Source organism: Barbatula barbatula, assembly GCF_947034865.1.
Source record: "Barbatula barbatula genome assembly, chromosome: 11".
Classification (NCBI taxonomy): Eukaryota; Metazoa; Chordata; class Actinopteri; order Cypriniformes; family Nemacheilidae; genus Barbatula; species Barbatula barbatula.
In genome coordinates, this window is record NC_136774.1 from 4,748,444 (window position 1) to 4,776,051 (window position 27,608).

The following is a 27,608-nucleotide window of genomic DNA, read 5'->3' on the forward strand; positions in this document are numbered from 1 at the left end:
GCTGTTATGGGTCTCTTTCCCCTCACGAAGCTAATGATAATTAACATGCAAATCAGCTCAGGGATGTGAGGTGGGGGCAACAGTGCAATGTTCATTAAGGCCTTAATTACGGTTAAAAAAACAGAAATATCAGGGTTATAAATGGACATATTTATGTAATGGGTTGGGTAACAATTAGGGCTTTCATAACAGTTTTGCTTTCTGCAGAACATCTGGGTCTTCAGTTTTCATTTAATTTATTAATGAACTCCATTTTATAAACTTTACATTTTGTTTAATTTACTAAGTTTTTCATATTTCTTTAGATTTCAAAAACCATGACCACTGCCCTCTTAAACACCCTTCAAGTACCCAACATTTTCAAGGTGCTTTTAAGCTCTCCGAACAAAGAAAATGTACATTTTACCCAATTAAAATGAAGTACTTACTCTGTTATAAGTAATTTAATTAAACAGCTAATTAAAAGTTTCAGATTTGCCACTTTTAGTATGCAACCTTTAATTAGCTTCTTTAATTAAGCAGTACATTCAAATGTATTGTGCTTGCAGAATGAAGTCACCATTTTGAGAATATATAGAACTATGGGTTTCATATTTTATTGACGTATAAAACAACAGTTAAACATATGAAAGGAAGAAATACACTAATGTATGTTGACTTTTTGATATATTGTGCTGAGCAACCTATTGTACCCACATGTGTATAAACTTTTTCAAAAAAAATCGCAGTGTTGAGGAAAATAGTAAGAGCACACTATTTGGGACAGAATGTACATAGTGTTGAATAGAACTATACAAAAACACATTTGCAAGTCCTCTAAGCTGATTTGGTTCATGTCTTAAAATATGTTGAATAGCTGCAGAAAAAAAACAACTTTAAGACCGATATCACAAAAAAATCAAACCATCAGAATCTTTCGAAATCCTTTATTATCTCATCTAACAGCAATAGTGAGTTACACGTAATTTTACAATAGTCTCTGAATGCTTATCTATACATTACCGTTTACATAAATCACTGTACCATTCTCTATCTAACGGACCTGCTGTAAATGAATGCAGAACAAGCAGCAAATATAGTGCATATATCATTTTCTGAAAGAGATTTTCTGGCACACCACAATCCAAACCAAAAAGACCATAGACCATAGACCATAAATATGCTTAATTAAAAAAGTTTTGCATTGAACAATGTTGGTCCTAAAATAAACTTCTTTTGGGGATTTACCTAAAATTGGTACACAGCCTGGCAGACGCCAGATTTTTTTGAAGCCAATTTGCTTTGAACTAATACCGTTTCGCCTGAACCCCAGTTATCTTCCGGATTGTGTTTGGCTACTGTCAAATAATATTAGTATTAATAATTAATAATAATAACTATTTATATTTAATTTAATTTCTGTTCACATTAATTTGTATTATTATTTTACCGTATAATAATTGTATTAAATAAACGATTTGTTGAATCTGTCCTAGTTGGTTCCATTTGAAAAAAACTTGTTACACTGACGTCTAGCGGCTGAGCTTGGTATCGGAGTCTTAATATAAAAATTTCAGAGACAAGTTAAGCTAAATTTCGGGTTTCAATTTCTTTAGATTTTTATCAGAAATAATCAAAATAACACATTCACTATATTGTTTGTGAATGTGTTCCAGAAGTTCAGTTCGGGTCACAAAAGTGCACATGCGCAGTAATTTTTGTTTATGTTGTTTAGATGAAACCGTCTATAGTGCCAGTAGTGATACAATAAATAAGTATTACTATGGTGTACACGAAGCAAAAATATATATACGTTTATTGCACAAAGCAGGTGTATCTTCAAAACAATCAGTTCATTTTTTTGTTGCACAATACTTCGGGAAATATATAATATTTATTTTTGATCATATTTCAGCTATCTGAGCAACACTGAGCTTGTATTTACACTGAATTCCTAGGTGAGGTTAACCTCCTTCTCCAGTTCAACTGAGATCTTGCCATTTTAAAACTGCCATACCTTTTTACACAGTAAGATCTCCGAATACATGAAAAGACTTAAATGGGGACAGCACATTAAGCTCAAATAACTTTACATATATTAATCTGTTAAAGCACTTTAGTTCATTGTTGTACAGTACACCCTACAAGATATGTTAGAGCAAATTTAAAATGGTCGTCTTACTTCTTCAAACTTTTTGGTGTATACCGAGAAATCTCAGCCTGGAAATCTGTACAGCCACAACATACGAAAAGATAAAGTTACATGACCTCATGTCAATAAATAGTCATTACTCTTGTATTATTAAACTGAAAAAAAGTGTTCCGTGCAAAAACAAAATCAACAAAGCACATTCTCTTTAGAGGCACATCACTATGAAGTCGGGACTTAAATCTCAGAAAAAAATACCAATAAAACATTGTAGATATGCAATAACAAATTATATTTGGAATTTATCCAGGCATGGCATAGTGTTACAATATTTGCAGTAAGAAATATTAAAACATAAACAGACTGTTCTACACTGCTCATAGTGTTGGTCCCAAATAAGCTTTCTATCGACCCTGTTGAAGATACTGTTGGGTGAACATGTTTAGTTCACTGTCCAGCCAGCCAGCTTTGTTTCTGTAGAAGATAGAAATACAGACATTATGTAACATAATACAAATTGACAATTTAGACCTTCACAAATCCTCCACTTTTGTGAACAAGCCCTAAATATTTACAAATATTATTCAAAAGACTTCTACTACACTGTAAAACATTTTTTGCTGCCTTAAGTTTTTATGTAAAAACAATAACTGCTTTAATACACTTGTCATTTAATGTACTATTTTGATCATTATTAAATGTCTTTTCAAAAATTACATTACTTTTGACATAACTCATAAGTTTGAAATTAAGCAATTATTACATAAAATCAACCACTTTGAATCAAAATTGTTGCATGGACTTGTAAAAACTTTGCTTATTTTTTTATGGTGTACATTTCATTTGTTCATGGGCCAGTCCAAAAATCAGACAGCTCCTTTGCATTCTAAAGCCTCATACAGAAGGTATGAAATGCCTTGCTTGAATCATAAATATTGATTCATAAATGTAAAGAAATAGGGGTAAAGAAATAGGGTAGCAAAAGAAATGGGGTTTCCCAGATCGCATTACATATTATCAACAAACATCACATGGTGAAATTTCACTTATTACGAATCTTTCCAAATCTGTTTGTATTTCTTCCATACCTTGTATGTAACAAGTTATGGTGAAACGTATTTTAGTCACTTTGCCTATTATAAGTAAGTTACATACTAAAGTAACCATTAAAAGGAGCCGTATGTAACATTGACACCTAGTGGTGGAGCTTGGTATCACAGTCCTAATTCAAAATATGGTCGAGGGTTCCCCTCATCCTCAGACTGGACGCTCACAGGATGCGCCAAACACTTACAGCAGTGTAAAGGAAAGCATTAACTCTTACACTGAAAGTTTATCCGGAAATGTATAAATTTGCAGTGGTTTTGTTGTTTGCAAATACTCAAAAACTCAATCAGCAGCTCGTTTTAGAGGTTGTGTCCGCCGCAGGTCGCATTTACGGACCATATTGCTGTCTAGTTTAAATAACCGTGATAAAATGTTATATTACTACTCGTAAGTTGTAAAATATAGTAATACTTTCCAAGTTTGCAACGTAATAGTAGGGTGGAATCTGTTATCTCTGACCCAGATCGTTTGTTTGCTGCAATATGCTGTGATTGTCGCCAACTGGCAACCGAGCTGTCAAAACACACTACTGGGTTAATCGTCAGTGGGCGGGGTCACACGGACCAAAACAAAAATAGACATAATAACTGGCTATAGCATTGTTTTTTGGACAAACCTAATTGTCTGCGAACCCTTTTAAAGGGGTGATTCAGTCGCTATTAGGTTATTAATGATAATTTTAAATCTAAATTTGTTTTTTATTTTGCCTCGTTGTGCAAGCAGTGTCGAGCTTGTGCAGAGGCAGCAGTTTTTGCCAGAGGGGAACTGGAATCCCCTGGTTAGGCCTGGTCTCCCTCTGAGGTTTTTTTTCTCTTCCAATGGAGTTTTGGGTTTATCGCCAACGATTTGCATACTGTTTTGCACTGTTTGCCTGGCCGGGGGGCTGCTAGAATTTGATAGTCTTATTTAATTAACTCTGCATATATTAATTTATTGTGTGTCTGATATTTTAACTGTGTTTTGACTTCCATAACCTTTTATTACTTATAGTCAATGTTTTCTTGTACAGTCAATGTTTTCTTGTACAGCTGCTTTGTAACAATGAAAATTAGAAAAAGCGCTATATAAATAAAGCTGACTTGACTTGATTCGCCAGAAATTCCTGTTTTTATTTGTCTTTGGTGTGTTATAAATTGCCCATGCATGTATTAGACGTGTAAAATAGCAAAATTCCGTTAAGGGCTTGGGCAAACGATTATTTATTAAACGATTAATCGGGCGATTATTTTAACGATTAGTCGACTAGTCTAACAACAAAATTTGTCAATTCATCTAACGATTAATTTCTACTGCTCGATTAATAAAAACCATAATGTATCTCAAATAAATACAAAAATATACTTTATTAAACACTGGTTATCTATTAAGCAACGTACTCACTTTAAAATCATACTTATTACCTATAAGGCTCTACACGGTTTCACTGTACCCGAGTGTGTTTCAACTACTATAGTCGTTCACTACGCTCTTTGGGCTCTGCTCAGTTGGTAATCAAGTGCAGGAGGTAGATGCTTTTCCTATCTAGGAACAGTCTTCCGAAAGATGTTTGAAGACTCAAAAATCAACTGATGTACTTGTTGCATCAAAGGGTGTAGAATGGCATTCTGCGCTCAGTTGGTCTATTCTTATTGTTCCAAGGTTACCATGGTTGAGCAGGATGCAGTCCGTAACGTCAAGATGTTGGGGTTGAAAGAGGGAGGCGGCTAACCGCCATGTCCCTACTATACGACAAAACTGCAACTGCAATTAACTATTGGAACATTAAGATAATATTAAATCTACCACCGTTTTTTGGTTATTTTATTCAGCCTAGTTGTGCAAGCACTGTCGAGCTTGAAGAGATGCAGCAGTAGTGCCAGAGGAGAACTGGTTCCCCTGGCTGGGCCTGTGTTCTCCAGAGGGTTATTTTCTCTACACTGGAGTTTTGTGTTCCACGGTACTGTTTGCACACTGTCTGCACTGTTTGGGGGTTGCTGACATCAGCTTTGAGATTTTTTACTTTTTATCAATATTCCTTTAAATTTAACATTTTTCAGGAATTAATAATACCCTTTCATGTGTATGGGTGTTGTGTCTCTTCGGTGCTTGTTTGCGATACACTGCTGTTTGTGCATATGGTTATGTGTCTGGCATGTGCGTAAGTGTGTAAATCAGTGCGTTTGGGTTTGACGGAATATAAAAATCTCTTACGGTTGACATTTTAATCTGCGGTAACGGCATATTCCGTCATTCCGCCTAGCACTAGTGTATTTGTTTTGGTATCAATTTCAAATATCCACAGTGTTTTCAGAAAATGCTTACTGCACCTTTAATCAAAAGTAATTTAATTTAAAGATGCAATCAATAACTTTTCCAATGTCACCATATCAATCTGAAACATGGCTATGTAGATTTAAGTGAAATTACATCAAACTGACCTCTCCTGCATCATCGTACCCAACAACTCAAATTATAAATGCTCAAAACTTGTTAGACAACAGTTTAATAAAGCACTACATTTTTGCTTATTTTAAACTAAAACAGTTGTGTACTGCAAGTTAATTAAGATATTTAATTGTAGACTATCTTACAGCCAATCAAACAGCAAATGACACTTCAAGCATCTTTGGTCTCAAAATAATGGATGTGACAGCCTTACCTCAACAGCTTGGCTTTACTCTGCAAGGAGTCTAGCTGCTCGATCTTGCTGTTAAGTTCACGAATCTCATCGTCCAGCTGCTGTCTGGTCACATCCACCTGCTGACACAGCTGAGCGAAGGTGCCGGCCAGCTCTCTGTGTCAAACAAAGGTCAGTTTACAAGCCTGCCACAATTAATATGGTTTTTAGCAACACTGTGAAAAGGACTGCTTTAAAACATCCATTTAAAATTTGGAAAACAAATGTTCATACACAGAAGTATGTTTTATCGCAGTTATTTCAGCTCATTCCTTTACTGAATTAAGCAGTGCTTGCGTTAATCTATTTATACGTCAGTGAAATAACTCTCAAAACTTGAGAACGCTGAACCATGTTGTTTACAGATGATATCATACACACCATTATTCAAACCAAAACGGGTGAAACCGAAAACCGTGATACACCACTTATGATAAGAAACATGACACCCTCATGGCGTGCCAAACACCCCTGTTGCGCCGCCTTGGCCACCACATGTGTCAGCAGCGTATAAGATGCACGTTTTTCCATGCCACTCATGTTAACAGGTTAGAAACTGCACGTTATTGAGTCGTTGACGCAGCACTGCAGTAATCATTTCAGCGCTTCAGAGTCTATTTTTCAGAGGCTCACGCTGAATAAAGTGACAGTGCTTTGTTTTAATTTGTATTCATATGAAGCTAGTATTCTTTAGCATTGCTGTTGCCATTCTATGAACGCTGACCCGACATTAAACAGAACTGGACCGAACCACGGCTCCAAAAACATGACATTAAACCTAAATCACATAGTTTGTTTGTCTGAAGAATTTAAATTGAAAGGAGAAAAAAGTGAGTATAAAAATTGCGTAATATTTACTTATTGAATGTCTAATAGGACAGCAAAACTCTAGGTGTCTACAACAAACACAAATATGTTGCTTTAGTTATATGATGCTTTAGGCTTACACAGAAATATTTTATATGTACACAAAATAAAATAATATAAATTCTGTGAAGAAATGTAGGGCTGCAATTAGGGCTAGGGCGATATATTGTGCATTCTTACACCGTGTCTACACCGGATGCGACAGCCGCACCAAATCCAGTGTGAACAAAATTTAAAAACTATAATGGGTTCTAATGCGTTTTTAATGTCTTTTGTTCGTATCACGTCCAGTGTAGACACGGTGATATGCTCAGTTTCTCAATGGATTACGGTTAAATGCAGCCACATCCAAAAGCCATAGGGTAGTCTTGCGCTCTCTTAATGTGGGACACAGAAGAAGTGCAATTTACAGACATAGTTCCAGGAAATGCCAAAAGTCATATTCTATCACTGTTCTTCAAACCTTTTCAAGGATTTCCCTGATAATAAAATATATTTATAATGATGATGTTTGACGAGTGTTGCTTTTTCAAAGGCAAGTTATAAACGACTCAATCTCATAGTGATTTTTAGATCGCGCACTACTGATCAAAGAGCCGTAGTTCACGAATGAGCTGTGCATAAAACATTTGTGATTTCAGAATCGCCATAGACAGTTATAACTAGTGTTAAGTGTTGATATATATCGTCCCAGCCCTAGCTGCAATGATTCAACACATTACTGTAGTCGACACTGTAGTGGAACTTACTGTTGAACCTGGTGGCTGCAGTTGGATCCAGTGTAACTGACGACAAGCTGTAGTTTCTCACTGGCATAGTCCACAAACTGTCTTTTAAATGCTCGCTCTTTGGCCCTGGTTGTCCAAGTGAGTCTCTCATAGACATACAGCAGCCCGTACAAACCCACAGAGAGAGCAATGAGTCTCCAGCCTACAGCCTTCCAGATCTGAAACACACATTGAAATTCTCTAATGACTAGTGCTCTCTTCCATACAATAAAAAGTGAATTTCAAGTTTAAAAACAAGACCAAATCCATAGATCCCCGTACCGACACACATCCGATATCTTTTCAAACGGTTAAGCCACACAGTTGGCAAAAATGGGAATTTTAATATAACTTTGTGTGTATTTGTCCATTTAACTGCAAAAAGCAGTGGAAAATGTTACCACACTTCACAGTCTGTGAATGATAAATGCTAAACAATTAGAGATCTTATTATTATTGTGCAGGAATATTTATGCTTTATTATCAAACTGTAGTGGACTGCCACAATCTAGGTAATAAATGCACTCTTACCACTCCTCCAACTACAATAATACCCATTGATGTCCTGGAGGTGAGGGATGCCAGTCCTGTTACCATGGAAACCATGAGCTCTTCCTGGGTCATGGTGCCCTGAGGGAAAGGAGGCATACTGGTGCTAACCGGAGTGATGGCCAATGGCCTTGGAACCTGACACAACAAACATACAAGCTTCCTTAGTTTAGAAGGTAAATGACCATTTATAATTACCATTTAAAAACAAGTACAATTAACATTACCTGGTCATTGTAGCCCATGAGGGCACGACGTGTGTTCTTGGGACCCAAGAAGCGGTTGACAAGCATTGTCCAGCCCAGAGAAAAGTGAAAGCTAACATCTTCTTGGAAGTCACTGCAAAGTCTGTCACAGTTAAGGTCGTAGCTAAGGGCAAAGCATTGTCTGGGCACCATCTTATCCACCTGCTCTCGAACCCCAATGGGCAGCAGTGGCTTCAGACCATCTTAGGGAAATGAAAATCTCACATTAACTGCTGCCTTAACCTGTCTCAACACTCTGCAAAAATTAAATACTGACCGATCATATCAGTCTGTGTGGTTTGTAGGGCAGCAGTTATAGCAGTGGAACATCTCTCTGACATATTCCTGCCCAAACCATCCTCTATGTGTCTGTGAAGCTCCTGCAATCAAATCAACAAAACACAATCCAAATGACACGTGGTACTACAGTGGTCTATAACGCTTAAATGAATGGCAATAGGTGCAGGAAAGTTGGGACATTGATTATGATTAATAAATTGAACATACAGACAATCTACGACCCAACAAACCCCGACGGAGGGGTATCACACTGATCTACCAAACGCCAACAGACGTGTCGCTCTGTGTTGGTTGGCATTTGTCTGTGCGGTGTGAATTAGCTTTAAAATCTATTACTTCCACTGGAGATAGGGAGTGCTTTATTTCTGCCACACATACACTTAACAACCACCATCCATCCATTTCTTTTGGTTGTATCGTGCATTGGTAAATTTGCCTTCATCTGGGAAATTGCTTATACTTCTGGTTAGTGTAAGTATTTTACATCTAACCATTTGAGACAATACTACCTTTCTTAAGTTCATACACTAGATAGTAGTGTGGCGAGCAGAGTGGGACAAGAGCCGTGTCGGAAAGGCGCGAGGCCGGGCACGTGAGTGATAACGAGTGCCACCTGTGCGTGCACCAGGCCTGGAGTTTATGTTGTGTTTATGTTGTGGGTCAGCTGTGGCCTAATGGTTAGAGCTAGGGCTTGTGATCAGAAGGTTGCCGGTTCTAATCTCAGTGCCAGCAGGTCATGACTGAAAGGCCCTTGAGCAAGGCACCTTACCCCTGATTGCTCTGCAGTAATGTGCCACTGTATAAAACTACTTGTAAGTCGCTTTGGATAAAAGCGTCTGCCAAATGAATAAATGTAAATGTAAATGTTTATTTAATTATAAGCTTGTTTTACGTTTGCAGGTTCCCGTCTCTTTCCTTCCCCTTATTGAATCCTGTTACAAGTAGAGTGTATAGTGAGAGATACAACAACATGAGACTGAAATCATGAGCTACAGGCAACAACACATTCATTTCCAATTAAATAAGATCATGTTATTGGGCTGTGGTGCAATTTTGAGATGAAACGCCACACAAAAAAACAGCAGTGAAATACAAAATAAGTAACAGACATTTAAATAGAAAAGACACTCACGTTCTTATACACTTTCAGCACCACTGGAGATGGATGAAAATCTATGTGGAAGTCATCCACAAGCACAGCCAGTCTCCTGATCTCCTCTGCCATAGCATTGGACACCTGCACATCCACAAAATCATCGTGTTTGAAATTTTATCTGAAACTAAAAGTTGCTAGCAGTAAGACTGTTCAGCTAGTCTACACAAGACCCTGAGAGTGTAAAATGTACAAAAGCGTTTCCGCTATATTCATTTTGCAGTGTCACACCGCCACACCAAAAAAAGTTCCTCCCCACCATGACTACAGTGGCGCAGAATGTCCTCCTCATTCCTTATGTGTCCGGGCATTATTACGAAGTTCAGAAGACAAGCATAACAACCAACCTAGCGACTTTTTGGATAAACCTTAGCTTTTATTCAGTGGGAAAATGTTGAGCGAGATGCGCCTGGGTCATTAGACAAAACTGACAACAGAAAATACAGTATTTAATGAGAACAGATGTATTGGACAATAAGCTGTATTAAAATAATGTTCAGAGAGTAGAATCGAAACGGGTCTGAAGTTGCGACTCAAAACTATGTGATGACGTCACAAATATGTTAATTAGTGTGTGACATCACAAATCCAAGCGGAAAAATTGCACAAGTACAATTAAAAGTGCTGATGTTGTGTTTACCTGTTTCTCAACCTCCTCTGTGATCTTTTTAATTTTGGTCTTGCAGTCCAGGGTTAGCAGATCCAGCTGTTTTTCGATAAACTCCAGTCTGTCCTCTTTCTCCTCTTTCATCTCTAAACAATGTATCCTAGAGTACAAACCATCATGTCACCATAGCCATGTTTAGCATGCATCCATTTCCGTCAAACCAACTGAATTGAATATGATTACTGATGGCGAAAAGTACTGTTTATTTGTTTACTAAACTGTACAATCAGATTAAGATATTCTGTATAAATGTATTCTGACGCAAGCTCTGCACAAGCATGCAGTCTGGATTTGCCAAATCTGTGTAGTGAAAACTTTGCAATGGCCATTCAAAACTAGCCAAAACCCAAAGACTTGGCAAAAATGTACACAGCGCCTGTCATGTTTGCCCTTCATATCTGGATCAATGTAGTCGAGACTGGTGAGAGAGAGTTGTTAAGGAGTTTTCCAAAGCCATTTTTTTCGTATGACATGAATAATTTTGCTTTTTTTATGTTTTGAAAAACACATTAACCCTGCATAATGTACATCACGTATCGTTGTGAGCGCCTGCATAATGTACATCACATATCCCTATTCCCTATTAGCGCCTTTTATAAATCATGTTCCTGCACCAAGAATCGAGTGATATTGTGTCAAAAATGGAAGACACAAACATAAGATGTGAACACTCGTACCATCTATTTTTGAATCTGATTGAAAAAATAATTGGATTCTAGCTTTTACAAACTTGCCTTTCTCCTGTTAATTGGCGGCTACTTTGGGTTACTTGTGCAATTTGGCCCCAATTGCTTAATCAGCCAGTGATAATGCAGCAACATTGTGGAAATGCGTCACAAAGCTAAACAGGGCCTCCATATTAGTATAGTAAATTAACGAAAAGTAGTGTTTGGATAACAGCATCTTCATGCTCACCTCTGCTCTTGTGCTGCAATATGCACAGAGTCCATTATCTTACGCAGGGTTTCAGAAATCTGCTTGGCTCTCGTTGTGTGCTGTTCAAACTTTGTCTTCACCGCTGACTGTGAGATGCATTCCTATAGGTGTGCATGTTTATGACAGTCAGGCAAACAACAATTTCAACAAATGATACGCGCTAGCACAACAGCAAACTCACCTCAAAGCGTCTTTCGAAGTTCTGAAACTCAAACATTCTCGCCTGGAAACCTTCAGCCAGTGCACCACCTACATAAATCCCAAAAGAATCAAAATATAGAAATCAACATTTTACTTGCACTTTCGCATCAACATATGAGCACCAACTTCTCATGTTGAGTAAATCAACAGACATGAACAAAGGAAACAATAATTGAAGCATGATGATGTTATAATGCGTCTACCTGCTTCAGGCATGCCCTGTGCTTTCTGAATGCGGGCCTGTAAGACTTCTTTAGCAGAGACGAAGAAGATCCGGTCGCTGGCCTGTGCGCGGTCCACCACCCGCAGCTCATCTACCAAAAAACTAGTGCAGCGGTCCATGTGTTGTCGTCTCACCTGACAAATAAACAATTTTAAATCCTACAAGTGCACAGACGTTATGCTCAGTTTGCAGTTGTATTAAACCGAGGGATCAGTCAGCATGATCTTAACGCCCCTGTAAAATCTAAATGAACGTTTTATTTCCTTTAATTAAAAAAATAAGTTAGCCTTAAGGACACTCTGACAAAATTCCTATTTATAAGCTATAAGCGTTCAAAACTGACAGTCTGGCACGTGTGCTCCAAAAAATAAAATATTCCATGACATCACGCAACACTTCAGCCTCTTGTCAAAGTTCACAGATGGATTGATGGGGATCTGCGGCACATGTCCGCTTCCAGTTTCCATTCCGTTATTTCAAATATAGTAGATAATGACCAAAACCTCTTCAAGAAGCTTATTTAGCTTTTGAGCATTCAAAATACCTGTCAACGCTCCCGTTTTCCTATCATATCTCCTAGTAATTCCCAGAATGCGGGCACGCACAGACGGACGCTCTACAGGCCTGTCCAACCCAGAGACCGAGTGATCGCGAGACAACAGAAGGGGGATCCATGAACGTGTTTGCGAATGAATGGACAAGGGATTGCGAAAGGATAAAGGGGACGCTTATAGGTCTCCCGGATTCTGAAAACCAAATGTTGACATTTATGGTTCTAGACAGATAAACTGCTCTTTCCTTAATAATTGATCTTGCCCACCCGCAATTAATCAGAATGTTTATTTTTATCAATCGATCCGTTCTACCCACAGATTACTTCGATATAACTGCAATCCACGCATAGACAGAAACATAGGATACATAATATTAAAGGGGCTATTCCTATTCCAAAATCAGACTTTTTCCATGTTTAAATGCTGTAATCGGGTCTCTGGTGCATCTACAAATTCAGAAAACGAGAATGTGAGAGTGTTTATGTGAGCCTATCTCTACAAGCCTGTGAGAAAACGAGCCATTCAGTTGTATCCCCTTCTGACATAGGTAGCCGTTCTTAATATAATATTACCGTCTCTTTTTCTGAACGTGTCCACCCATGGCACCGCCACCATTTTTGTTTACGTGAATTAGTTCTGACACCATGGCAAAAGTAAACAAAGCAGATTGTGTTGTTGACTGCATAGACAGGCACAGAACACTGTTCCCATCCTCACAGGAGGCAAGAGAGAACTGGATTTATTTAGTTGTCCATGGAAATCCTCCACACTGAACGAGGTGTGGAGTTGATAGCATTTCCCGTTTTTCACACCTATCTCCCTCCACCCTCCCGTTTTGTTACTTCACCCTGGAAACCCCGGAACGCAATCGAGGGTCTCACCCCCGAAAGCTACCGTCACCGGACCGGAGCGCTTTCGTAAATGGCCCCACAGGGGAAACAGGTATGCTTATAGAAAACAATGTGTTTGGGGTTCAAGATATTCTCACTCTTCTTTCGTGGGTACTTTCACTTAAAGAAAGCAGTGTGTATGGTTTGTAAATATGCGACCAGTTTGTCACGTGTACTTTCAAGGAATGACAAGCTCTTAAAACGTGGGTCTAAGACAGCAGCTTGTGTATAAATGCTGGACGCGAGATTTCCCATAAATTCCCATCTCTTGTCAATTTCTTCTGGCAGTCATGTCTTTAGTGTTTTTGTGGTCAGGCTGTCATCATCGCACAGCACCAAATGGCTACACAAAAAGAACTGTGTAATCATGACTGCCCTAGTTGATATTTCCATATTTGTTTGACCAAGTCTGTACGGGTAAGCTATTTTTTCCATAACAACGTTAAAAGTTATGCAAAACAGCAAATCATCAGCAAATTCTTTTTTACTTCTAATACTTACATTAAATCATTAGGTGCATTAATCAAGTACTGTTCTACTTTTACTCAAGTATTTGTTTTTAGGTAAAAGTGCAGATATTTAAATAAAATATTCCTTCAGTTAAAGTAGAAGCATCCCGTTTATAGTGTTACTTGAGTAAAAGTATATACATTGCACATAACATTTCTGTAAACCAGTAAGATTTTACCGACGTATGCAAATGGAAATTTGAGGATGTGTGGTGTCATAGTTTACAGACTGTGTGTAGTTTGTTGTGTCATAAGAGTCACACCTCTTCCATGTACTCTGGTTCGTTAGCTGAGGCATCCCATCGGTTGTTCAGAACAAAGACGTTGGGGCTGGAGAGTCGCTCGTTCACTTTATGGAAAAAGGATTTCTCCTATAAAACACAGAAAATAGATCAAATGTAAGCTTCACAAAGACATTTGAATTTATGAAATCATCCAAATATGAGATATGAAATAATCGTGCAGGAAAGGTTTTAAGATTTATCTGGGTATGTCTAACAAGGTATTTAAGAAAAAAGTCATCAAGTTCATTGAAAACCCACGGTTTGCATTAAAGTGGATTCGGAGTTGGCCACCAACACAAACACATCAGCATCAAGGCAGAATTTGTCGATCCAGCTGTCCAACTCTGTGGTGACATCAATGCCAGGGCTTGAAAAAGAACATTTCATATTTACAGATATATTAGTCACATAATGAATAACATATTTATTACTTAATTAGAACACTTACTATAAACAATCAATATTTTCTAATACTGTATAGTATTAAATGTATCAATTCTGAAAGCGACACATGTGACAACTGCTTACCTGTCCACAAGCACCAAGTCATCTCGCAGAAGGGCACACTTTGCTTTTGGCCACATGACACACACCAGACTGCCTGCGTTTAAATCCTCATCTTGATGCAAGGCATGGGCCAACTGGTTTACGGTCTGCAAACACACACCACCCACACAAACAACTCATATTTGAATCTGACTATTGTGAAAACATCGGATAAGGCTTAAAGGGTCATTTAACGATAAACAGAACTTTAATATCTTTAGAAATGTAGGCTTATTAACGCATCGTTTCCTTTCAGAAGACTTGGAAACAGTTGGAAACATTTGTATTACTTTAATGATAGAAATCTGTGCATTTTGCAGTGTCACCATTATGAATACCATTATATAGTGTCTAATAATGTAACGATTTATATTTATTTTAATTTATGTTAATATTACAGATCAGGTTACATGATATATCATGCATTTGACTTCTTTACACGGTTAAACATGCTGATTTCTCATGTGTAACATGGTCAACTTGTTAAAAAACGAGTTGGACGTAGTATTTCTGTGCTTGATGCACTCCCCCAGCACTCCAACTTGTTTCAGAAAGTTTTTTATATGTCTGGATCCCTGTTTCGTAAGAGGGATCTTATTTCTTCAATTGGGCAATTCTCCTGGAAAAGCACTGCAAGGTGAAAAAATTAGCCGGTCCATGAACCACCCATCAAAATTGTCTGTTCTGCATCAAGCTTGGCTGCACTGCAGCTTGTTACTCTGGCGATAGGGAGATAAGTTTGAGCTGTGTTTGTTTGTTCACGACATTTCAGTGATAGATGTTATATAAACGGTTATACCTGATCTTTCATTTACATTATTATTTTATTGTATAATCATTTTGTTAAATAATTAGTTTTTTAATTAGTTGAATGTGTCCTGTATATTTGACACATTTAAAGAAACCATATGGTACATTGACATCTAGCGGTTGAGCTTGGTATCGCAGTCTAAGATAAAAATATTGGAGAGACAAGTTTAGCCATCTTATGGTTCTTCACCAGGCATTCTATCATTTGTGAATGTGTACCAGACGTTAAGAGTAGGGCCGAGTGATTCGTTGAAATCGAATCGCAATCGCGTTGTGAGATATTGCGAGTTGCTAATTGCAAGAGGCTGTGATGTGCACATGATGTGAAAAATATGAAATGCGTCTTTTCCGAGCTTTGAGTGCCTTTCTTGTTACCCTACTGAGTGAGGACACCTCCGTTATGCCTGATTAATTTGGGAAATATCAGATTTTTGTCTTTCTGCCCAGTTGCTGACCTGACTTAACAAAATGGACAAAGAGAACAAAGCAAAGCTCTGTCATAATAAATGTAAATATTATATTATATCTCCCTTTGCAGTGATCTTTGAGCGACGTAGCTTTGCCGATCTTTTTAATGCTCAAACAACATTAAACAAGGAGTAAAGTTAAAAAAGTGAAAACTAATCGTACCACCCCTTTATACCATTTCAAAGCAAATACTAAAATTAAACATTTACATGAAAAACACTGACATTTTGAATATTTAATGTCATTTAAAAACTATATCAGCAATAAACAGTATGGTTCATTAGTTCTCAAAAGTAATTGTTTTGTGGACATCACTACAAGACAGAACCCGCAAGTAAATCAAGTGAATTCCGAGAATTCCGTTCTGCAAACAATAAGTGCAGCGTGTACAGATACAAGTTTTATAATGCATTACAGAGGAGGAAAGGTCAGGAAACAGGTGTTAAATGTCAAAACCGGTGCCCTTGTGACAGCTGGTAGAAAAAAAAGCACCCGACTCATGAAGGTGTAAATATAGATTGATCCGCACAAACAGCCAACCAAGATTCGGTCACACTGATAAAGCACAAGAGGAAGTATGAAACTAGCTTATCATCTTTGGTCAACATTAACTATTTTATATGACCACAGTGTTTCCTCCCGGATTTAGTGGGACTGTAGGACTTTAGTGGGACATGATGACGTCACATGGTAATCCGCATATTACTGACATCATCACATCGTATTTGAGTTGCAGCTTCAGATCGATTTCATTCTACTCTGAACATTTTTTAGTAGTAAACATACAACTTACTTCACATTTTTTACCTACTGTATTTCCTGTTTCTGCGGTCAGTCCTGATTTATGGACCGTTTTATCAGACGCGTGCGCGCCTGACCCCAGTTAACCTCCGGTTTGTGTTTGGCTAGAGTCTGATACTTGAACTATTGATATGATATTTAATTTATGTGAATATTAATTAGTATTATTATTTTACTGCATTATACTTGTATTAAATTATTTGTTGAATTTTGTTGTATGTTCATTTTATTAATAAACAATTTGTTGAATGGGTTCTGTAGTTCGGACTCATTTAAACAAACCGTATGGTACACTAGCAGTTGAGATTGGTATCAGAGTCTAAATTCAAAATACTGGAGAGGCAAGTTTAGCCAAGTAATGGCTCTTTTGCTTGTTATCAAAAATAATCGAAAGGCACTCAATTGTTTGTAAATGTGTACCGGAAGTTCAGTTGGGGTCACAAAAGTGCGCATGCGAAGTAATGTTTGTTTATTTTGTTAAGATGAAACCCTCTATAAGCACAACTTTGTCTGTCAAAATCTTATAGCAAAAATTACTGCACTTTATTTTTGGCACACAGCTTCCGTCTGGGTAACCAACCAGGTGCATATTTCAGGGTTCTGGACTCATTTTTTACAGTGATAGCATTGGTGCGACCCATTTGCTCAGTTGGTCTTACAATTTGGTAGCACCGTTTTTTATTGTAATCATAATGACCTTGCAAAATGACCTCAGTTGATAAATCGTTCAGTTAATTTGTTAAGTCAACTTTATTTGTATAGCGCTTTTACTATTTTCATTGTTACAAAGCAGATGTACAAGAAACATATTGACTATAAGTAAAACATATAAGGTTATACACAATATGCACACATAGACACACACACACTAATGCGCACACAGACAGATGCACAGTGGTTATCACTGAGAATCACACATTTAAGATAAAGGAGAGAGAAACACAGGTCAAAAATTTTACGGACTATAAATTCCTATATGCAATATTAATTAAATACAACTTTAAAATTCTTAATCTAAAGCAGCCCTCCCGGTCAGGCGGACAGTATGCAAACGGTGGCGAGGAACCCAAAACTACAATGGAGGAAAATAAAACCTCAGGAGAACCCAGGCCCAACCAGGGGGTTCCAGTTCCGCTCGACAGTACTTGAACAACAAGGCTAAATAAAAATAAATGAAGGTAAATAGATTCAAGATTATCATTAATAATCTTTGTCTCTCCGTCTTTTAAAATAGTCAGCTACAGACCACTTCATATTTGACATTTAACACTTGCTAGCCCAATAAATCCAAAATAAATGCAAAGAAACTTTGCATTTGTTATTTTATACAGTTTTTATTATTTATTTATATATTCAAGTTACATATTGGCTATTAAATGATCTGACACAAATATAACCTGTCACTCTTCACAATCCTCCTTTATTGCCCTAGTCTGCTAAATGACTAAATGTAAATAAATCTTTGGCAGGGTAAAAATTCGCTTTACTCAATCGCACCAATGCGACCCTGTGAAATTTCACCATGCGCGTTATAAAAACCGATCGCATTTGAAGGCATTTTGGTGGCAGCCCTGTATTTACAAAAATAATTTGTTCATGTTTACATCCAAAGAATCAGTAGCAGTGACAGGTTACTCGAAACACTGTTTGGACACATTTACATAGCATTTATATTTTCTCATTTGGAAAGCATTTTTTTAACCAAAGTGACTTTCATTGCATTTGTATCCGAGTATGTGCAATCCCTGGGATTGAATCCATGAACTTGTCATTGCTCTCTCCATGCTCTAACCACTTAGCTACAGGAAAGACACCTAGAGAGAGGCAATCCTGTGCCGGGAAAGCAAGACCTTGAGCTCTTTGTTTGTGAAAATTAAACAAGCTATCAGTGTTATGTTGTGGTTATGAATCAGAACTGACAACATAAACAGAAAATATGTACTTTTTTTATACAAAAAGCTGTATTAAAATGTATAATAGAATGTTCAGAGAGTAGACGGGAAACAGGTATGAAATAGTAATAGGGATTCAAGCCCTTCCAATTTAAGGTACATTAACAGTTGAGGAGCCGATTTTGTTTTGGGCTTGAATCCCTATTACTATTTCATACCTGTTTCGAAAACGATTTGAACTCCTGTCAAATCGTTTTCGACTGTATGGTTTTTATTTGTTGTCACTGTCACAGTCAACTCACTCAATACACGCTGTAGATATAAGACACTTCCTGATTTCTTTATTGCCATAAACTTATTGCATCACCATGGCAAAACCAGTTGAGATGTAAAAAATGCATTCGCCAAATTGGACATTTAAAGAATACTAGGAGCCTAAAAAAATCTAAATAGTAATAAAGTTTCACATATTACCATGGCAACACTATTTAAGATATCAAATTATTTAACAATTTTAAATCAGCCATGTCTCTACATTATTCTGACAAAGATTGATGCGATTTGGGTAAATACTCAGAAATAACCTTGTTGCCTATTTTAGGTTGGTTCACTAAAGTTTAGTAATTTAACTGATTTAGGTAAACAACATGTCTCACAAGTTAAGTAAACTCAAAAAATCTGTGCAGAAACTTGCCTTAAATGTTTAAGCCAACTTTTAAATTTTTACAGAAAATGTTAATGTTACAATACAAATGTTATAGCCTTCCAATATTTATCATAATAGATGTGTGTTATAGCATGTACAGCCCAATGCAGACTATCGATCTAAATTAATGATGTGAAAAGCAAAACAGTTCTAAACCTTTTCCTCTGAACACATTTCAGGCAATTACATCTCCTCATTTGTCTTTGAAAACACATGTCTTCTACAGGGTGATCACCACACAATTCGGACTGTAAAGATTACACAGGTTACCGGAGCGGGTAGGGTCCATTCCCAGACCTGACAAATGCTGGACGAAGGACGTGGCGACTCTACAAAACTTCAGTCGCTATTAGATTATTAATGATAATTTTAAATCTAACTTTGTTTTTTATTTTGCCTTGTTGTGCAAGCAGCGTCGAGCTTGTCTAGAGGCAGCAGTTTTTGCCAGAGGGGAACTGGAATCCCCTGGTTAAGCCTGGTCTCCCTCTGAGGTTTTTTTTCTCCTCCAATGGAGTTTTGGGTTCCTCGCCACCGTTTGCATACTGTTTTGCACTGTTTGCCTGGCTGGGGGGGCTGCTAGAATTTGATAGTCTTATTTAATTAACTCTGCATATAGGAATTAATTGTGTGTCTGATATTTGACCTGTGTTTTGACTTCCATAACCTTTTATGTTTTACTTATAGTCAATGTTTTCTTGTACAGCTGCTTTGTAACAATGAAAATTGTAAAAAGCGCTATATAAATAAAGCTGACTTGACTTGACAGGTAAGCAAAGCTTATTAATTGTTGCATAGAGATATGCGCTGTAACGCAAGGGGCCAATTTCAATTTCTCATACCAAACGGTACTGACCTGACTCAACATTTTAAGCACACCCAAATATTCATGTGAACAAAAACAAAAGAGTCAATATGCCTAAGAAGGTAATAAAATATTACCTTGACACTCTTTTTTTCATCTGATCCTTCGGTGAGCAGGAATGCCTCGTTGCCATCAGTACCCTCCACTCGCAGGAAACAGTTAGTAGTGTGTCCGATTCCAGATGGCAAGACTTTGTCCCAGAGCATGGCATTAATGACAGAGCTCTTCCCGTTACTGGTCCTGTAAAACAGGGAGTATGGCTGAGTGCTATATTTAATGCAACCATTCTGTGTTCATGCTACAAGTAGCATTACGAGAGCAGTGTACCTGCCAAAAAAGACCACCTTCATGTGCCTGCGAGACAGGACCTCCCCTATTCCTGCAACTTTGGACAGGTATCCTCGGACCTCCGCCACCTGCTCCTCTGTGGTAACAGGATCCAGTTCTTCATTGCTGTAGGTCTCTGTCACAAAAAAAGAAAGTGAAAAAAAAAACAAGTACTTCAGACACACTTAGAACTTCAATGTGTCCAGAGCAGACAGTATTGTCATCACAATACAAACCTTTAAGAGGTGAATACCAAAAACAGTTAATCTTCACAATTCTGACACTTAACTGTAAAAAAAAGGCACTGTCTATGAGATGATACATTATAACAAATTTATTTTATCAGGTCATTAAAAATTCAAGGCTTTTTATAATGAAAAACATTGTGTCAGACCTATGACAAGGCCAAAATATAACGTCAAATCAATCTACTATTATATCAAAATGGTAAAGTTACTGAAACAACTTATGAGCTCTGAATGAAGATTAGTTGCTTTATTTACATGATACGCTTACTAAACTAGGTTTTTCTTCCTAAGCTTTCAGCCATCTTTCAGTCTGTTACGCAACACATTTTCCCCATCTGCTGTGTGCCAGTCAGAATCAAGGAGCTTCTCATCTCAGCAAGACAGATGACCAGCATGCAACAGTAAGATAAAAGCTCCTGGTCAAAGGATGAATTGCAGTAGTTACCTTCCAAAAATGCTGAGCTCTCCTTAATGTAGGCAGCCAGTTGTTCAAAGATACCGTTGATCTTTTTCTTAGCAGTGACGAAGTGTTTGAGCGGAGAGGCGTTCACCTCAGCCATGAGTCTCTTGTCCTTCTTACCAATCACACTCTTTTTGGGTTGCGGGAAAACCAAAGACATCTCACTGAAAATGTAGAGTGAGAAAAATAAATAAAGTGTAAGTGGTGCCTGTCCGTGAATATTTTGCCAATGGTAAAACAGCCTAACCCCAAATCAGTGCTGACCAGTTTGACCACAAATCTGCTTTTACTAATTCTGGCAGTTTCTGGCAGTTATAACTGCGCAGCAAGTGTTGCATTTACATTGTTAAACAGGCTACTCCGACAAAAAAGGAAAACTCTCCCATCAATTTCTCAGTCTCAAGTAGTTTTACATATCTATGACCACCATTTTTGCCAAAAACGCAAATGAAGGTAGTTCCGGAAGCTTTAGTTTCGGACTCCTCCTTAGATTGCAATGTAACAAATATTTAATACTTTTTGTATCCTGAGAGCTCAACGACAGTTCATCCGGTGTCAGCATCGCTTGACGCATGCGCTTTCTTACGCAGAGCCTGTGAGGTAAGAAAGAGCATGTGTCGAGCGATACTGACACTGGATGCACTGTCATGTGGCTCGGGTGTTTGGTTGCGTTGCTCGTGTGTTTGGTTGCGTTTTGGGGAAAAATGTCAAACAGATGTTAAACTACTTGAGGGTAAGTAATTAATGGCAGAATTTTTATCTTTCGTCCGAGTTACCCTTTAACCCCTCCTACCAGTCTGCCGTTTAAATTTCGACCGTGTGCTTAATTCCGACCAGATTACCATTTGAACATATACATGCAATTTAAACATTGTCCAATATAAGTATGAGGAGGACAAAATTAATTTATAAAAAAATGTAATGTAATGGATGGCTGAGTGAGAGTCACATTACTAACCGTTGCACTTTTTCATTTTTCGTAATTTTGACCGGTCATAATCTATTTTCCCTAAGTGAAAGTGACCTATTTGTCAGTTATGGAGAACCATACCTGAAATTTGCCCTCTGCATTTAACCCATCCAGAGAGTAGTGAACACACGCACAGCAAGTGGTGAACACACGTACACCCGGAGCAGTGGGCAGCTATCACTGCAGCGCCCGGGGAGCAAGTAGGGGTAAGGTGCCTTGCTCAAGGGCACCTCAGTCGTTACCTGCCGGCCTCTGAGGATCGAACTGGCAACCTTCTGGTCACGAGTCCGACTCTCTTTTTACCTATCTGTATGGTGCAAGGTGATGTTACCTGCTAATTCGCATGTTTGTGCTACCTGCTAATTAGCATGGTCGTGCTACCTGCTAATTCGCATATTTGTGCTACCTGCTAATTCGCATGTTTGTGACATCATCACTATGAACACGCATTTAGTCTCGGAATTTACTGACCTGAATACCCAATAAAGTTGAAGTCGTTTACATATTTAATGTTTAAATTATGCATTGCAGAATCAGATCCAGAAACAACGCTTCAAACAATGTTATCGTTATGTTATTATGAAAAGGGTAAAAAAAAAAATTCTATTAGTTTTGAAACTATGGCAAAATAAATTAGACTGTGGTGAGCCATCATAGTCTATAATGCCTTGTTTATTTAGAAGCGCCTAGCGGATATTAAGTCACTGATATGCGACAATTACAAGGGAGACAAGGGACGAGCTATTATTTAAAATAGGAATTTCCCTGGATTCGCATATTCTTGGGAACATTTGGGATAATGTAAGTAAACAAATATATAACACTGCTTTTTTGGGGATATTTCATAACAAAAGTTCTACATATTGTGCTTTCAAGTTAGTCTGGTTGTTTGACAAGAAAGAGATGAAATGAAGCGGTATTGAGGAATAAAAGAATAAGTTATCTATTTGTTTACTTTTGATTAGAAATAGAAAAACAACCGAACGCATGATACACGGACCATTCCTCTTTGAATGGGTACCTTCTTGCTGCCAGGTAACAGTGGTCATTGCAAAACAAAGAAATAGAAAACAAAACAAACAAATAGAAAACAAATGGTATGGACCTGCGAAGGCACCCTGATCTTTCATTTTTATAGAAGGTTAGGCAGAATAGAATAGACGAAATAGCTTAGTATAAAGTTGTCGTTTAATATGAGATGATTGAATAGCAAACTCAACAGAGCAGGGACTAGCTATTCCTTTTGTGAAATACGAATTGAAATGAGAATCTCTCACGCAATTTTTTATTTAAATTGTTAAACCATGTTTTGAATTACCAGTGGCAAAACCATGGTTTTACAACAGCAATTGGTTTTACTATGGTTTTCGAAAACCATGTTTTTCAGTTATTTTGTGGCAGCCATGGTTTTAAAACTTTTATAACTTGTGCATCATGGCTGTCGCACGAACCATGAACATAATGACATTTAATCCTGGAAGTCAAGTTTTTATTCACAAACACCTCATTATGAATGAAGACTTTTAAAGCAGCAGTGGCCACCGGACGCAAGCAGAGAGCAGCCATCTACAACGCGTGTCGGATGTGTACTTTTTGCATGCGAGTGCTCGATCAGTTTCCAAGTTTACTCTTGACGCAGGATGGGCCACATTTAACTTTATTTTTATTCTGTTTGAGTTAGAAATGTGTGGCTCTTTATCGTTAATCAATGGCTCGGCTGGGTGCTGCCAAAAGGAAACACAGACACGCGCAGACATGGATTTCTCCGTGTGTAAGTTGCAGATCCGTTTTGTAAATGAATACACAGAGTAAGTCCGTGTGTAAGTTTCCCTGCTTACAAGAAAATGAAGGGTCGGAAATTTTAATGGTAGGTTTATTTTAATTGAAAGAGAAAATGTTTTATAAAGCTTTATTAATTGATTTGCATTTTAGTCACTGAAATAACTATTTGATCCCCCGAGCAAAAGATAACGTTGTACTTGGTGGAGAAAACCTTGTTGGCAAGCACAGTTGGTCACCAGGTTTGCACATATGTCAGGATACATTTTAATCCAAACTTTAAGGATTCTTGGCTGTCGCTCAGCAAATTGGAGTTTTAGGCTCATTCACAGATTTTCTATAGGACTAGGGACTAGAGACTGGCTAGGACATTTAATGTGCTTCTCCTTAAGCCACTCTTTGGCCGTCTTGGCAATATGTTTTGGGTCTTTGTCATGTTAAAGGCACATCCACGACCCATCTTCAACTGATCTAGTTAAGGGGAGGAGGTTCTCGTCCAAGATTTTACTGTACATTGGCCCCGTCCCTCAGCCCCTCAATGCGGTGAAGACATCCTGTACCCGAGCAGAGAAAAATCACTAAAGCATAATGTTTCCAACACTGTGCTTCAATGTAGGGATGGTGTTCTTGGGGTCATAGTCAGCATTTCTCTCCCTCCAAAAAAGGAGACAATTTTGGTCTCACAGCACTTTCTCCAAAGCCTTATCTGAATCATTTTGATGTTCATTGTCATACTTCAGATAAGCCAGGCGGGCCTCCTAGGGCAGGAGGACCTTGGGGGTGCTTCGGGATATCAATCTATGGTTTGCTTGCTAACTGTGGTCCCAACTGTCTTGAAATCATTAACAAGCTTCCTCTGTGTAGTTCTGGGCTGATCTTTAACCTTTCTCATGATCATCTTTAACCCATTGGGGAAATCTTGCAGGGGGCTCCAGACTAAGGGCTATTGATAGTTATTTTGTATTTCTTCTATTTCCAAATAATCGCACCAACAGATGTCTCCTTCGAACCAAGCTTCTGTCTGTAGCCTATTCAAGTTTTGTGCAGATCTACAATCTTGTCCCTGACATCCTTTGAAAACTTTTTGGTCTTGACCATGGTGGTGGAGAGGTTGAAATGAAGGATGCAGATTCTGTTGGCAGGCATCTTTTATATACATAACAAGCTGACATAACAAGAAAAAAATACATAACAAAAAATACATAACAAGCTGTATTTTTCATAAAATGACAGGACTAATCTGTGGTCCATATAGCACATAACCAATCTGTGGAGCCAGAATTCTAGCTGGTTGGTTGGGGATCAAATACTTATTTCACTGAATGAAATGCAAATCAATTTATAACCTATATATACATTTCCCCCCCTGATTTCTTGGTTGATATTCGGTTTCTATCAGTTAAAATAAACCTAGCATAAACATTTTAGACCCCTCATTTCGTTGTAAGCAGGCAAACTTACAAAATCAGCAGGGGATCAAATTATTAATTCCCTAACTGTAGGTAGTCTAAAGATAAAACCCAGGAAGATGTAAATGGTACTGTAGTATTACGCACATACTATTCAAGACTGTTTATGCTATTGTATCATGACTATTAACCTGGATCTGCCCTGGATCTGTTAGCTAACCGTTAGAAAACTGTCTGTTAATGGCACTATTCTCTTATAGTAGTCAATTATATCCATCATTTGAAATATCCATCCATCCATCCATTTTCTACCGCTTATCCAGGGATTTAACATTTATAGTAAAAATATTTTTGTTTTCGGCGCTCATCTTATCTTCATTTCTTCATTTCTCATGGTTTCTATGAGACCACCAACATGTTAAAGCAAAATTGCTATCAACAATATTAAAATAACTCAGCTATAGCTTTTATAACTCATTTTAATGTGCAAGTGTTTCACATGCTGTGACTGGTCACCATTTTTCCATTCTGAACCTTATTTTGCACCTCTAACTCAAGATTACAAAAAATGTCTTTCACCAAAAATGTATCACACTGTTTCATCTCAGTATCATAGTAACCACTGTTTCATCTCAGTATCATAGTAACTACGCAGATATGTGTAAACTAAAGAAATCGCTCATCATTTGATCAGCCTCAAGTCTTCCAAAAAACTGTATGACTTACCTTCTTCTATATTGTAGAGAGATTTTGTAATACAGCAAGCAATGTAAGATTAAAACATGGAGTTACTTCACAGACTGCATCTACAGTCTCACCTTCCAGCGAGTTTAAAGCTTTTACACAATAATCAGATGGTCAAATACTGCATAATATCCTCAGCGTTTCATCTTCCAGCAGCCTAACAACTAGATTTCCCTCAGTAATATCAAATCGAGTCCGTCCGAATAAGGTCATGACGCTTATATTAATGATATCCGAGTCATGACTTTCACCACATCAATGTCACTGACAGCAGGGCGCGACTCCTGTCCTCTGCTCCACGATATCGAATCTAGCCGGGTTGGACGAGTCTAAACGCTGTAAATAAACGGAATCACTTTGCCTTTAGCTCAACCAAGGACCAGACAAAATCAGATACGCGGTTTAAGGAACATTACTTCAACCAAAGGGCGACATCATGCTTGACTGCGCAGCACAATCTGCGAATGACATCAAGGTGCCGCGAGAGACATTCGACATGTTTTAATTCGCTCTCGCGGTACTTTGATGTCAGACACTGGTCGTTACTGACAGCAGCCGCAATTTCAGATCGGTTTGCATAAATGAATACTTTACAATTATTTCGAGTATTTGTGACATTAATAGAAGTAAATTATCCTGACACAAACCGAAGCCGTAGAGACATTTCTATGGCAGGTAACGTTAGTAAAAAAGCTAAAACACCACCTGAACCGCACAGTTTGATGTAACGTTTATGTTACTGCTAAAGCTAATGCAAGATTGCCCTGACACGAATGACTGATTTTCGCGTCTACAACTTCAAAACATATCATCCAATATCTATTAGTATTACTATACCAACATACCAAAAAGATAGACAACCCGAACCGGCATAGCAACAATAACTATACAGACTAATCATATACGTTTACCGGGAAATGTGGAGTAATTATATGTCAAACATGTTGATCCATCAGAGTGTCCCCAGAACGAATCCCAAATTCAGGAAATGCTTTACTGATGAGTAACGTTGACTTAAATTATCCGATGAACCTCAGGCTAACGTTAAACGAAACTAGTGAAAACAAATGTCTGTCACGGGTGTGGCTAATAACTATATTTTTGACATCAAAATAAAGACTGTTATTAGCTTAAAGTGTGGTCCAAAAATAAAACTACTCCTGATCTAAATCCTCATGTAGTGACGGCCATCCACCATTACCGTCTATGCGTTGTCTATGTGTTGTACGTCATCTATGTGCGACCGCTTTATTCTGGTCATCCTGCAGAGGGCGTTCATAGCCGCAAATCTTTTATTAACAAATTCGTGGTTTTATCTATGTAAACAAATGGAAAATTCCATGTAAGATCCACCTTGCCATATAAACATACTGACATTTATTTTTTATAAAATGTTTGGACCATACATAGCTCGATAGGGCTGGTGGTTTAAATCTTTGGTTTAAAATATTCATGAGGTCTTTATTAAGTACATTTGAAGAGTTTGGTTCCAAAATGAGATAACTCTTCATTGCATTCCAATAAAAATCAATCCAACTGCAGTTGTTTTG

General features: G+C 37.8%; 1 protein-coding gene across 2 annotated transcripts; it reads right to left on the reverse strand.

The window, feature by feature from the left end:
- Positions 1-1,601: 1,601 nt before the first annotated feature.
- Positions 1,602-27,289, reverse strand: mfn2 (mitofusin 2). Of its 2 annotated transcripts, none has more exons than XM_079467651.1 (18): positions 26,970-27,289; positions 21,142-21,320; positions 20,449-20,584; positions 20,199-20,361; positions 14,565-14,689; positions 14,295-14,403; positions 14,016-14,123; positions 11,780-11,933; positions 11,557-11,624; positions 11,355-11,476; positions 10,413-10,539; positions 9,752-9,856; positions 8,597-8,699; positions 8,302-8,522; positions 8,057-8,212; positions 7,508-7,704; positions 5,874-6,008; positions 1,602-2,602 (listed from the first exon to the last, which is right to left on the reverse strand). In XM_079467651.1, exons 2-18 carry the CDS (start codon positions 21,314-21,316, stop codon positions 2,533-2,535), a joined length of 2,274 nt encoding a protein of 757 aa, XP_079323777.1. In that variant the 5' UTR covers positions 21,317-21,320; positions 26,970-27,289; the 3' UTR covers positions 1,602-2,532. The 2 variants fall into 2 exon arrangements, with proteins under 2 accessions (XP_079323777.1, XP_079323778.1); XM_079467652.1 differs by lacking the exon at positions 26,970-27,289 and adding an exon at positions 26,041-26,167.
- Positions 27,290-27,608: the final 319 nt, after the last annotated feature.